The sequence below is a fragment of the Pyxicephalus adspersus genome, chromosome 6, assembly GCF_032062135.1.
Source record: "Pyxicephalus adspersus chromosome 6, UCB_Pads_2.0, whole genome shotgun sequence".
NCBI classification, from domain to species: Eukaryota; Metazoa; Chordata; class Amphibia; order Anura; family Pyxicephalidae; genus Pyxicephalus; species Pyxicephalus adspersus.
In genome coordinates, this window is record NC_092863.1 from 103783438 (window position 1) to 103798207 (window position 14770).

At 42.7% G+C, this 14770-nt stretch overlaps 1 protein-coding gene across 1 annotated transcript; it reads left to right on the top strand.

The window, feature by feature from the left end:
• Positions 1–1532: 1532 nt before the first annotated feature.
• On the top strand, positions 1533–7849 carry LOC140332629 (protein huluwa-like). Its single transcript, XM_072413825.1, has 3 exons — positions 1533–2724; positions 5986–6184; positions 7475–7849. The coding sequence occupies exons 1-3, from the start codon at positions 2104–2106 to the stop codon at positions 7645–7647; spliced, it is 993 nt and encodes a 330-aa protein (XP_072269926.1). The 5' UTR covers positions 1533–2103; the 3' UTR covers positions 7648–7849.
• The last annotated feature ends 6921 nt before the right edge of the window (positions 7850–14770 follow it).

Here is a 14770-nt window from a genome sequence, read left to right on the forward strand (position 1 = left end):
GGAGGTATGAAGAGGGACAGTCCCTCTAATCCAGGGGCAGTTGGGAGGTATGAAGAGGGACAGTCCCTCCAAATCAGGAGTAGTTGGGGGTATGAAGAGGGACAGTGCCTCGGAATCTGGGGAGTTGGGGGGGTATGAAGAAGGAAAGTCCTTCCAAATCAGGGGCAGTTGGGGGTATGAAGGGGGACAGTCCCTCCAAATCAGGGGCAGTTGGGAAGTATGGGCGTGGTGGGGACAGTATCATTTGCATGGGGGGAGGGTGTCATCAGCCAATCAGCTTTGAGCTATAGGTCATCCCTCTTCAATGCTCCACCCATGAGGAGATTTGTAGGACGGAGTTGAGCCAATCAAATTTGCTGCCATATTGTGACACGTATAAATGCCATGTATAATAAGTTTTAATGCTTTTTCAGGTAGTGCCTTGCAGTGGTGTAAATGGGTTCTTCAGGTCACCCCTCAGCCTGACAATTGTGAGCAATAAATGAAATATATGACTAACAAAACATCACCAATGCTGATCAGTGAACATTCAGAAGTGACAGGTCCTCTTGACCCATGTCAAGTTATGTAGGGACCCCTTTACCTGTTGACTTCTCTTGTGAAACGAGTGCAGAGGTGACGAGCCCAGCGCTTATAATTAGAATGCCAGGAATAGTAAACATGACACATTCACCCCGGGGGGAGGGGAAGAGGGGGTAGAATTCACATTTAACTTCCAGGAAAGGATTAGGCATCCATCATCCTCACCTCACTAAAGCAGACCTGACATCAGATATATTTTACATGCATTGTATGAGTCAGGTATCACAAGACTCCTCACATGACAATGCCTCCAGCTGCTCCAGAAGGACGACACCATCTTTATTCAGGCATCATCCAAGGTCATGATGCCAGCTCTGTATTGTCAATCTTGGTGTTTGGAATTGTGCGACACAGATCAGCCTCTGTTGTGGAGCTGCAGAACCTGGGATCCTCCTCGGTTTGGTTTGTATTTCATGCCGGCTATTTGGGTCTGCAAGCGGTCAGCACCGACTCACCCCAATGCCCGAATTAAACGGCCTGACAGCCACAGAAATCAAATCTGTATTTAGTCAGTGCGGGCAGAGAAGCGAGAAGTCATAAAATAGTCATTGCATGCTTCGTGTGATCATATCCCGCTATACATAGCGCCCACCTGGGCCGTCTCCTCTGCTGCAATCCAACTTTACCCCCCCAGGGCAGAAATTGATTAATCTGAAGAACTATGAAATCAGAGCCTACCAATGTCCCCCCACAGTCACACACTATTATTATACATTTATATAGCTCTGACATATACCCCAGTCCCATCAGTCTCTGTACAGAAGAGCTGACACTCTATTACCTAGTCACACACTATTATTATACATTTATATAGCTCTGACATATACCGCAGTGCTTTACAGAGGTCACTGAGCCCGTCCCATCAGTCTCCAGCTGCTAAACAGACCCCACGTTTGGGTAGATCACCAGGCGTCCTTTACTCACCACCTTTGCAATGCTTTGCAATCTGATGTTGGGTCATTGCAGGTAATGCAGGTAATGGCCTCTCTGCTCTCTGAATGGCCGGGATCGGTCTTCTGTCTCCAACACCTAAAGGGTGGGATGGGAGTTCCCTCCTGCCCAGGGGGAGGTAATTTTCCTTCATGCTCAGTAATTGGACCCAAATCTCAGATCTGCTGGCAAAACACAAAAATTTAAAACATGGAAAAAATAAAAATGAATCATGGCATCCATAATCCAACACAAAACCACCAAAGCAAAGCCACAGCCAAAAACTGGACCATGGAGTAATCCGAAAACATGGTGCCATGGCAGGTCTTCTGAAAATGCACCCAGTCTGGTTGTCAAACTGATCCATGACGAGTCATCGACCAGAATCAGCATGACAGGTATATGGGCATCCTTGTTGTGGTCCCGTGCTGATCCAGGTGAATGTTTTCCAGCGTCTTTGCTTGGCTACTGGTTTAGCCATTTGCCGGATTCCGGGGAATATTTTCCAAGTTTTGGCTCTGACTTTGGCTGTCCACTCTCCCCTCCCCCCTTTATCCAATTCCAAATAGCCAAGTATCCTGCAATGCAAAGATGTCTGTTTCTCCTTCAGTGTTTCCCTTACCTAGGGGGGCTCCTTCTTCGGAGGTGGCTCCATCCGCAGAAGAGAAGTGGGTCCTACAGCCGTCGCTGACGCTCATTGTTTTTATTCTCATCCCCTGTGTGGTGCTTCTGTTTTTCCTTAATTGCTTCCTCATATTCCACCGACTTCCTTTCTTGTCCTTAAAAAAGAGGGCCAAGCGGAGAGCTGGGTCAAGGGGCAAAAACCCTTATATTAGGGCTGCCCAATGCAGCTTACCAACTGGCAGCCTTAGCGCCTCCAATAAGTCGTGCGATGGGCGATGTTGTGGCATCAGCCAAGGCTTGGAGGCCACCCTTGCCCTTGGCGAATGTGCCCATGTGTCCATGGACACCCAATCTAGAGGATGGTGTCATAAATTGGAAGAGACGCCAGGATTGTCCTATGCCGTGTGCCCATCTCGGACGGCGCTCATGCCTTTCTCTTCATCAAGGTCCTGCGGCGTTTCCCAGGAGAGGCGTAGACGTTGGGATGAGGTGGAAGATGATGGAGGAGGTACAAGGTCATCAATGGAGCAAGAAACCCGGATGAATGCGGCTCCTCCAAACACTCCGGCCGTAGCCATGATTCAAGGGGTAAGTGCGTTGTCCAACCTTTCCATGTCCTGATGGTGGCAAAGATATGGCTGCTTTAGGCTCTCCAATACCATAAAAGTTGGGGGGGCACCAAAATTATGTCCTGATTTAAAACCTGTCCAACTTTGGTTTTGTTGTGCCCAATATGAAACTTTAGTGGAGACTAATTTGGAGACGAGTCCACCAATAGGGTGCCAGGTTGGGACGTTGTCACCTACATTGGCCTTGGTCTGGCAAAGACCAGCTATGGTGTGATAGTTGCCAATCGGTTGCTGTGGTCAATTTCCATTGTTGTACAGCAACGTGCAAGTCGTCCTGCACTTTGCTTTGTTTGTTTATGGCTATGCTGGAGCGAGGAGTCACATGGGCACCTTGGGGTTCAATGGGCAAGCACCCCATGACATTTGGGGGACAATGGCACAACATTCCAGATGGTGCACATTGACTAGCCATAGACTTTTACCATCAGAATGGTATTTGGTGGCATGCTGACACTTGTAGTGCTCAGACTATTATAATGCTCAATGTTGCTTAAAATTCGGATGTAACTTTATATTTGCTTCCTTATGATCCGGTGAAAATTTACCTGAAAGCATTTTGTCCGGTAATTGCTAAAAACTTATTGATGATGTGAGCTGATCATTTCTTGGGTGCAGTGTGACCATTTGAATTCTTCCCATTTCTCTCTGACTGCAGACCACTTCCTTTCTCATAGACTCTGTGTAGTCTTAACATAATTCCTGTCCTAGGGTGACAACACCTTTATAAAAACAGGGAGTGAGTATTGCGTTGTCACACTAGGATAGGGGGTGGTAGCATGATCAAGAGGTAAAATTACAGGGTGGGGAACGAAATTCTGACAGGTTCTCTGCAATATATTACATGAGTTTAGATTCATTATCAGGGGATGGGGTGTTTGCTCTTGTGGGTGGAATGTTACCGAATGGTATTATGATCTTGTCTAGTGGTTGGTCATTTGGTTGGTGTTCTTTGCATAGGGTTATATTGAGATCAGGGGTCAGTCATTTTGGGGGTGTAGTGTTCTCGAATGGAATTCTGATCATCTCCAGTGGTTGGCCATGTTGGGGGTTGTAGTGCTCTCCATAAAGAGTGTTATGGAATTGTATTATGATGGTGTCCAGTGGTTGGTCATGTTGGGGGTTGTAGTGCTCTCTCTAAAAAGAGTGGTATAGAATTCTATTATGATGGTGTCCAATGGTTGGCCATGTTGGGGGTTGTGGTGCTCTCCATATAAAGTGTTATAGAATTGTATTATGAGGGTGTCCAGTGGTCGGTCAAGTTTGGGGTTTTAGTGCTCTCCATATAGAGTGTTATAGAATTGTAATATGATGGTGTCCAGTGGATGGCCATGTTGGGGATTGTAGTGCTCTCCATATAGAGTGTTATAGAATTGTTTTATGATGGTGTCCAGTGGTTGATCATGTTGGGGATTGTAGTGCTCTCTCCATAAAGAGTGGTATAGAGTTCTATTATGATGGTGTTCAGTGATTTGCCATGTTGGAATTGTAGTGCTTTCTATATGGAGTGTTAAAGAATTGTATTATGATGGTATCCAGTGGTTGGCCAAGTTGGGGGTGTAGTGCTCTCTATATAAAGTGTTATGGAATCGTATTTTGATGGTGTCCAGTGGTTGGCCATGTTGGGGGTTGTAGTGCTCTCTATATAGGGTGTTGTAGAATTGTATAACGATGGTTTCCAGTGGTTGGCCATGTTGGGGGGTGTAGTGTACCCTATAAAGAGTGTTCTAGAATGCCATGCTCTATATAGAATTGTATAATAGTGGTGTCCATTTGTTGGCCATGTTGGGGTTGTAATGTTCTAGAATTGTATTGTGATCATGTTTGGGGATTGGTCATGTTGTAATTGTAGGGTGTAATAGAATTATATAATAGTGTCCATTGGTCAGTCTTGTTGAGGGTTGTATGTATTATATCATGTCCTTGTTATGTTGTGGGTGAAATGTTTCAGAATGGTATTATGATTCTGTCCAGTGGTTGGCCATTTTGTTGGTGTAGTGTTTGAAAATTATTTTTTTGGTTGCATCCAGTGGTTGGTCTTGTGTGTGGAATGGTATTATGATCCTATGTAGGTGTTGTAATGTTGTAGAATTGTATTCTAATCATGTCCGGCGTTTATAGTCATGTTGGAATTGTAATAGGTAATTGTAGGGTGTAATAGAATTGTCTTATGACGATGCCCATTGGTCAGTCTTAATGGGGGTGTAATGTTCAATGTATGGAGTTATTGTATATTATGTCCTTGTCCAGTGGTCGGTCATGATGTGGATGGAATGTTTTAGAAAGATCTTAGGATCCTGGGCCGGTGTCGGTCACGGTGGGGGTGTAGGGTATTTTGTATGGGGTTTTACTGTGATCATGTCCAGTGGTCGGTCTTTTTGGGCTGTGTAATATTCTAGAATTGTATTTAGGATCTTGTGCAGTGGTCGGTCATGTTGGTGACATAGTGTTCTATGTATAGGGTTATAGTATGAACCTGACCACTGGTCGGTCATTATTTTTTGGGGGGGTGTAACATTCTAGACTTGTGTTCTGGTCACATTGGAGGTATAGTGTTCTGTGTATAGAGTTATATTATGACCATGTCCAGAATTCAGTCATTTTGGGGGTGTTCTAGAATTGTATTCCGATCATGTCACGCAGTAGGAATTGTAATAGTTTGTTGTGGAGTGTAATAGAATTTTATTATGATGGTGTCCATTGGTCAGCCATGTTGGGGTGTTCTGTATAGAGTTATATTTCGTCCAATGGTTGGTAGTGTTGTGGGTGGAATGTTTTTGAATAGTATTATGATCCTGCTTGGTCCTTTTTTTTGGGGTGTAGTGTTCTAATATTGTGTTAGGATTCTGCACAATTGGTCGGTCATGTTGAGGATGGAATGTTTCAGAATGGTGTTAGTCAAGTTGAGGGCGTAGCGTTCTTTGTTTTTTGCTATAATATGGCCATATTGGGGGTGTAGTGTTTTTTTGTATAGAATTTTACTTTAACCATATCCAGTGGGTTCTCATTTTGGGGGTGTAATGTTCTAAAAATGTGTTCTGATCATGTCCAGTGGTTGGTCCTTTGGGGGGTGTAATGTTCTGATCATGTCCAGTGGTGATCATGTTGGAATTACAGTATTCTCTATATAGTGTATAGTATTGCATTATATTCTCTGTCAATGGTCCGCCATTTTGGATGTGTATTTTTTTCATTCATTTATTGGGGTTTTCTTGCTTTCTAGACGGTGACTCCGAAGGTAAAATTTTGCCGCAAGACCAGCACCCAGAGGAAACGTCTGAAAGGTGTTACGTCCGTCACCCCACTGGGCTCTGTGTTTAACAATGCCAGTAGCATTCCTCCAGAAGACATCCCCACCTGCCTCTTCCATAACAGCAGTTCCACTGGCCCAGGGCTGGACAGTGACTTTGGGGTCAGTGCCGGTCAGTATACAGAAGAGATTCCTGTCCTTGTTGCTCTTCAGATGGCGATTCTGGCCTGGTTTCATGAGCTTCAACTAAATCTTTTTTTGTTGATGGGGGAGGGTTAGAACCTTTTCTAACCAAACCTATGTTCTAACCTTCCTTTAGCAAAATCTAAAAAAAAGTTTTAGCTGAAGTTAGGCTTGGAATTCATCCCAATTGCAACAAGAGGTCAAAATGTTAGGTTCAGAACCAGATTATTAATTGCAACTAGATCAAAGTCTTATGTATGGTAGCAATGTATACCAAAGACCAAAACTTGATTGGGGGTGGGTGTCTTCAAGAAACTAGCATTGGACTTGGAGGTGAGGTCATTAAGAAACTTGAATTGAATTAAGATTTGGGAAGCATCAAAAGACAATGGGCCTTAGACTTGGGCTAGGGTCATCAAGGAACTGGCAATGGACTTGATGGTGGGGGGTAACGATAGACAGATACTGGACTAGGGATAGGGTCTTCAAGAGGTTGGTGGTTGACAAGGGATTAGGAGGTGATCCAGTGACTGGGTTTGCCCGGATTGTCCAGATATTGGTGCAATGGACTAGGGAAAAGTTGTTATCCAGATATTTATTCAATGAACTAGGAAAATCCAGAGATTGGTGATGGACTGAGGCATGGTCATCAAGGGAGTGGCACTGGACAGGGATTGAGTCATCTAGGGACTTGGTCTGGGGTATGGATACCAAGAAATTGGCACTGGACTGGGATGGGTCATGAAGAAACTGCCACCTGACCTGAAGGGGTTCATCAGAGACTGGACAGGGAGATGGTCATGTACAGACTGGCAATGGAATGAGGGTCCTTCAAAGACCCCCTGCAGTTGGAGGCCATGTCCTGAGACTGGTGACGGATTGGGGGTTGGTCATCAGGGAAGTGGCCCTGGACTGGGGGTGCGGTTACCAAGAAACCGGCACTGGACTGGGGATGGGTCATGACAAGACTGGCTAATGACTTGGAGGGGGTCATCTGGAGACTTGTGTTGGACTTGGTGTTAGATGATCCATAGACTGGACTGGGAGGTGTTTATGTAGAGATTGGCAATAAAATGGGGGTGCTTCAAATTGTGCCCCTGGACTGGGGGGCATTATTTAGAGATGTGCTGGACTGGGCTTCCAAAGACCTACATTGGGCTGGGTAGTAGTGGTGGTGCAGGTGGTGGGTTAGGGGGAATTCTCTACAGACTTATTTTCCTGATATCCATGCTGATTCTCATTTGAACCAATTTTGTAAATAAGTGTCTTCATTCTGTAGGTGTCTCCTTGCACATCCTCTCCTCAGACAGTGACTCCGGCTCACAGTCCTGGGCCTCAGGAATGGAATGGGATTACTACGACCCCTGCTACATGCGGAAAAACCGGCTCCGGAATGAAAACAGGCAAAACCACAATCTCCCAGTCATCTGCAGCAAACAGTACTGGGTCTAGATGCAGGAACTTTGACATGAGGAGCCATGCAGAACCCAACACCCCTCATATGTCATACCGCCACCATCCCCAAACTGCACTTACCCCACTTTTCCCCTCGGATTCTACTTGCTATGCAGTGTAACTTTACAGAATGTTTTTGGTACCACAACCTTCTTCACCCATTACAAGGACAATAAACCTACCTGATCCCCAACACAATCTCCACTCTTTATTCAGGCTCACCTTCTGTTTAATGAATGGATGATGGAGACCTGTGCTTCCAAACCAGGTCCCCTTAATAATAATTCAGCCCAGGCCTACTAAAGGTCTGAGAAGTTGAACACTGATTTTAAAGTTTTTCCTTGACCTGCCCCAATTCACTCTCACATTCCCTTATTTTCACAACCTATTGTCCTCACCAGAACAAACACTTCATCTTGGGAAGAAATTGGTGAAAACCTGACCTGTATCCCCATACCCTGCCCTATGTGAGTGCACAAAGTCTTCTGCTTCTACTAACAATTGCACCCCTAGAACCCTCACCTGCCCCATCCAACCCATGCACTTTGTTATGACTTCCCACCCTCACCAACCCCATTTATATAGTCTGCTCCCACTCACTAGCCCAAGTCTTTATCATTCCACCCCCTAAATTATACCCTGACCCGCACCTTCATGTTCTTTTTGTAGAAACACATTGCCCATCCACCCATTCCCGTAATGCTCTCATTACCCCCAAGGTTTGCCATGCACCCCTTTACATTGCACCTTTCAACCCTACTCAGATCTGCAGCCTCCTCTGTCATTACAATCCACAACTTTCCATTTTATTGTCTTTATAGAACATTTTATTTTGTCAGTGAATTTTATTTGTTTAAGATACAGGGAGAACAATAATGGTCTCATTATTAAGAATGTGGACAGATCCTCCACTACTTTTAGTGTCGATGATGAAGAACCATTTGGGATATTTTTTGGAATTAAATATAGGCTAATAAAAAAAAATGATGCTGTCTGGAGAGTGATGGCTGCCATTGTTTGGATTTTGCTGGATATCAAACCGATCCATGAGCTGGAAACTATAAGCAGAACATTAGTCCTGGATGTCTTTGATCTGAAGGTCCAGTACCTAAAGGGTACAGGGTAAAGGAGGATGGGATTGATTGTCCAGAGGCTTCTCTTGGCATTGGTTTCTGGAACATGTGAAAGTAATACCATACTGAGTGTAATGATGGATAATTCTATGATACAGTCTGGTTTATCCAGTTGGTTGCCATCACTTGTAGTAACCGGCCAACAATTGTACCTGGACTTCATTAACATCTGAAAGCTGGGGAATCCTTCGCAAAGCCTCTTTGCACTGTCTATCCAATGCTTGTATACATCAGATATGGATATCGGTGATATAAAACTTTCTGGAAGTTATAAAACTTGAAACCATTATTAGAGAGAAGTCTTCTTCCTACATGGGGTGGAAAAAGAACTATTGCTGAGAACCCCTTGAAATTCAATGGAATATATTCTGTTCTTTATTGCCTTTTACTCTTCATCCATGAATTTGTATCACATTGATAGCTTGTATTTGTTGGCTCTCTATACACCTGATATTAATCTCACTCTTGTTCACTTATTTATATGAAAAATGCAGAAGAGTGGTGGCAGAAGAAAACCCAATGGTCCATCCTGTCCACCCCATTTACATGTTCTACCGTATTTCGGTGAAGTATCACTTTTTTATATGTTTGGTGAATGTTCATGCCGATGTTGTATCACTTCATAGCAATGTTGGATCACTTTATACCCTTGGTGAATATCCATGCCGGTGTCCGTTCATAGCAAGGCTTGGCAAACTCTCATCTGTGGGTTGCCAATGGCTCTTTATTAGACTTTTATATCCATATTAATTTTTCTATGCTAAGTGAAAACTGGTCCCGAAGTCAAGGAAAATCTCTCCAATGCCCCAGATTCAGTAAATATCAGAAAGTTTTGGGCTTTACATCTAGGTAATATGATCTCCAGCTTGGTCATTCCATTAAAAAGCATGTTGGCAGTGTTCCAATTGGTCCATAAAGATGTTGAAGGGACCACTTGTTTCAGAAGAGACCTTCAAAGGCTCTTGAATAGCAATGTATCGCTCCATGATGTTTTGTAATGTGTATGCCAATTTTCTCCCAAATGATCTGTCAGCGTTTCTCCCTGTGTTTATGTATAAAGTTGTTCTATTCATGTTTTATCCATTTATGTCTGTTTGTTGTGGACATTTTATATGTTGTGTATGTATATGTCATTGTAAGGGTGTGACCTCAGTCATGCTATCAAAAGGAAATTGTTTTAATTGACGTTTGTTGGACGTTTAAATTATTTAAAAAGTTTTATTGATTAAAGTTTCCAGAGATTTTTTTTTCTTATTTGGGTTGTAATTTAATCTGAAATGTATTGATAGGGAATATATGAAGAGGATGGGAGCGCTGTCCTACTCTAGCTGGTGAGAATGACCAATCTTGGGCTTGGTTTGATCGATGTACTAATTTCTCCAACACCAGTCCCAAAATAAAAACACACACATGTGGGGGTGCGGGGTTGGGGATGCGATGAACCACAAGACCAGGCTAAGTATGCTCCAACAGATTGGAGCTTCTGATTGGACATAATTTGTGTACCAAAGTGTGTAGGTATGTGTAGAGATATTACTTAGCAATTCATTAAAAAAAGTTTGTTTTTATCACTTTGAGTGAACTGTGATGGCACTGTACTTGAAAGGTTTTAGGTATATTGGTTGAATGGCTGGGTTTATTCTTAGTCCATGCACTAGGTGGTGCTGTATTGGTTTTCAGCCACACTGAATTCAAGTGTACAGTATTGTGAATGCAAATAAACACAGCACCACCTAGTGGATGGACTTGAGAATTTAACCTGCTATTAAACTAATGTATCTGTATGTTTGCCCATGTCTACCTAATACCGTTCAAGTACAATAACCCATCATAGTTCACACAAAGTGATCAAGCAAGGATTTTTGTTGAATAAATTAAGTAATTTGTGTGTGTATATATGTATGTGATAGATAGATAGATAGATAGACAGATAGATACCCACTAGGTGGTGATGTGTTGGCTGTCATCCCCACTGAATGCAAGTGTACTGCATTGTGAATGAAAAGGAAAGCAGCACCACCTAGTGGATAAATTAAGAATAAACCTTCCCATTAAACCAATGTATCTGTACAACTGTCTTTCAAGTACATTAAAATAAATAAGCCCATCTAAGTGTGCAAATAAAATAGAGTTCATCTAGGTATGATTAAAGCTTCTACTAATATGACTGCAGCAAAGAGGACTATGGTTGGTGGCCATAGGTACTGTATTGGTCATATATGGGTATATTTATAAACCATTCACATAGCAATTTATTAAATAAACATATTTATCAATTTGCATGAACTGTTAGGGGTGACTGTAGTTGAAAGGTATTAAATAGACATGGGCAAATGTACAAATACTTTGGTTTAATGGCTGGGTTATCTTGAGTCCATCCACTAGGTGGTGCTGTTTGTTTACATTTACCATGCAGTACACTTGTATTCAGTGTGGAAGAAAATGAACACAGCACCACCTAGTGGATGGCCCGATAATAAACCCCACTATTAAAAAAATGTATCTATACCAGGCATGGGCAAACTACGACCCGCAAGACGTATACGACCCAATATGGTTGTTTCTCTGGCCCTTTGGGTGTTCCGTAACTCTGGCTCTGGAACCCCAGCGGGGTCCTTCTCCTGACCCTGTTTGGGGTGGCACACTGGCCAGAGCCGCAGACCATGTCCCCCATTGGTATCCTGGCTCGTGGAGGTGGGCAGGCTCCCATCAAGGGCTCAGATCTGCGATGGGGTGGGAGGAGTTATGCTATCATGATGTCATGTTCAGTGACATCATGATGTTATAACCCCACCCACTCTCCCATCAGCCCGGCCCCTCTTTCAAATTTTATATTGTGGCCCCTGACTGAAAAAGTTTGCCATCCCTGATCTATAAATTGGCCATGCCTACTAATATGTTAAAGTACATAAGCCCATCTCAGTTTGCAGAGAGCAATGAAAAAGGATTTCTATTAAGTTAATGACTATGCATTTTTTATAAATATATCCTTTTGTGTTCTTATTAAAAAAAGAAAATTCAGGTGTAAAAGAATGTAAATGAACATGATAAACTTGAAATATGATAACATGGAAAAGGTTGCAATGTTTACAGTTTGTTAGCGATGCCCAAACTATGAAGCCGGTTCATTTCATAATGATTCCAGTTCATTGCAGCCTCAGCTGACACCTGAACAGCACAAGTAATTGCTAAAAAATATTTGCCTTCAACAACCATGGTTAGAAGATCACATGAGCACAGTCCTAATATTAGTTTGTGCCATTGGATGATCTTGTGCAATTAGTCACGGGTGACATTATTGTGTGGAGGTCAGTACAGTCACCGGGTGTAAGGTTCAGTAAACAATGGAGAAATGTGAAATGAGCTGAAGATTTACCAGTGGGGTTAAGTACTAAAAAAGAAATCCAAAGCCACAAATGTCACATATTGCAGCTTAAATGTCCTTGTGGTGGCTGCATTAGTTTTTCTTTTTCAGGCTTGTTACATTTTGTTCTGATGTATTGATTATATATTGTATCTGCAGCAAACACAATGTCTCTGTACACAATGTGCAATGAACTGAAATCTCAAACAATGATATCACCAGTGGTGTTGTCATTGGGTAGGTCCAATTCCAACCGAATATCCGTCATTCAAAACCAGATAATGCTGATATCCAATGGAAATTCTGCTTCTGAGTTTGGACATTTTTAGGAGGGTTTTTTTTTTACCTGTAGGCCGGGTGTGTGGTAGGAAGAAAGCATTGAGAAATGTGTTGTAAATCATCATCCCTATTCATTCATTCACCATCATCTTTATTCATCTGTTTGTCCATCAATCCATCATCCTCATCATCCTCCTTATTCATTCACCCGTCCGTCCACCCACCGTCAATTTTATTCATCTGTTTGTTTGTCTATCCATCCTGATTCATTCATTCATTATCATCATCATTATAATTCATATTCTGCAGTTTTCATTTAAATAACCCCTGGTGGTCTTTTCAGGATGATCCCTTGTCCAGAAACGATATGTTAGAGCGTGACAACTTCCTCCCAGTTGTACTTCTGTGTTGTCACCAGCTGATAGAGGGCAGAAGTGATTTGCTTCCCTAAGATAGTTCCCCCATGCAGCCTCCTTGAGATTTCTGCATGCGCCATTCTTGCCCGTTTTTGTTAGTGGTTGGGTGCTTGGCTCAGAGTGCTGATTAATGTGGTGTTGTGGGAATGTTGTGAGTTCTTCTATAATGGATATTTCTCAGGACTCATTTACCAAAGATTGCAGGAAGATGCATTACTCCAGCTACTAGTATCAGCTATGCAGCAAAGGTAAAGGAGCAAAGTTTGCATGAAAGGACCAGCCAGTTCACAACAGTGTACAGAATCTGAGTCATGGCATGATTTATAGGAAACTGTTACATTTCAATTTAGGAAAACAAATTCTAAAATCAAAGGTCCATTAGGGGATCCTGGTGCAATGGTCATTTACTGTACAGACAGCCAATCACTGCCCATAATGCAGTCTGTGTGATTTGTGTGTAGCCACACCGCCCTCTAGTGGATCTCAGTGGATTGGATCTCGAGGTCTATAAATGACAAATAGCAGTGTGGGGCTCCCATTTACATTCTTGCAAGAAAAGCTGACCCTTCTTTAAAAATAAGGGAAGCCTAATTGGTTGTAGTTAGGTAGTGGGTAACCTGCAGAATTTATTTCAGGAGTAGGTGCTTGGATGAAGGTCAATGAGAAAATATGCAGGATGGGAAACGGTGGTCTCAGATGTGGATGGAGATTCTGCTTCCTTAGGGAATCTGCCTGATGCAGTTTAATCATTATGAAATGCTTGCATTTCCTTTCCAATTCATTGCAGATTGATCCCCCCACTGAATTAGCAGTATCAATTTTCTTCACAATTAAACTGAACCGATCATGACTGCCAAACTATATATACTTATAAAGCACAGATAAGGGCCAGTTTCTGTTTTTGGATCAATTCCCTTCTCAGAACCCTGGATCCAGTCTCAGCAAAAGGCTTGGTCATGTTGAGATAACGTCCTATATGTGCCAAGCTTTACCATCATTCTTTCAGTCATTACAAGATCATCAGCTTGAGAAACTAGACGGTGAGACATGGGGGTTTAGTACCGGAAAAGTTGGGGCTTTCAAGTACTAAGCCATGTGACTCATTTTACCAGGCCAGCAATAAGGGAAAACATTTCTAGTGGTTTATCATTGTAGCCTTCTATGCTATATTTGCAGGGGGTGGGTCCTCAGGTTCTGCTGTAGTGCGCATGCTCACAGTCAACAACCAACCAGGAGGAGCAGCAGCATTAGTTGTCTAAGCAGCAAGCTGGGGCTGAATGTAACACTGAAATGGGGCATTCTAATATTTTTTATTAGATTAGAGCAGATTATCATTTACACAACTGGAGCTCCCGAGCTGGGGTATCCTACAGGGCATTTAAGGTCTATACCAATGATAAACTACAACTCCCAAGATCCCTTTCATCCTGTGCAAGTTGGGTGCTGAAATGTTGTGTGCAGAGCTCAAAGTGCATGGCTTGTCAATGAGGGAAGATCACAATATATTTAATGTCTCCTCTGCAACACAAAGTAGGTCAAGTGCAAATTCCAAACTGTCATCAACAGAACTCCATTGCTGTCCTAACTTTCTAATGCAGTCAAATTAAACCTATGTGAACTTCTCATTCCCATTTAGGGCATTCATCTAGATCAGTGAATCTCCATCACTAAAAATATGATTATTATATGGTATTTATATAACGCCAACATATTATGCAGCGCTGTACAAAGTCCATAGTCATGTCACTAGCTATCCCTCAAAGGAGCTCACAATCTAAAGTCCCTACCATAGTCAAATGTCATTATTACAGTTGAGGGTCAATTTTGGGGTAAGCCAATTAACCTAACGGCATGTTTTTGGATTGTGGGTGGAAACCGGAGTACCCGTATGAAACCAATGCAAACACGGGGAGAGCCTGCAAACTCCA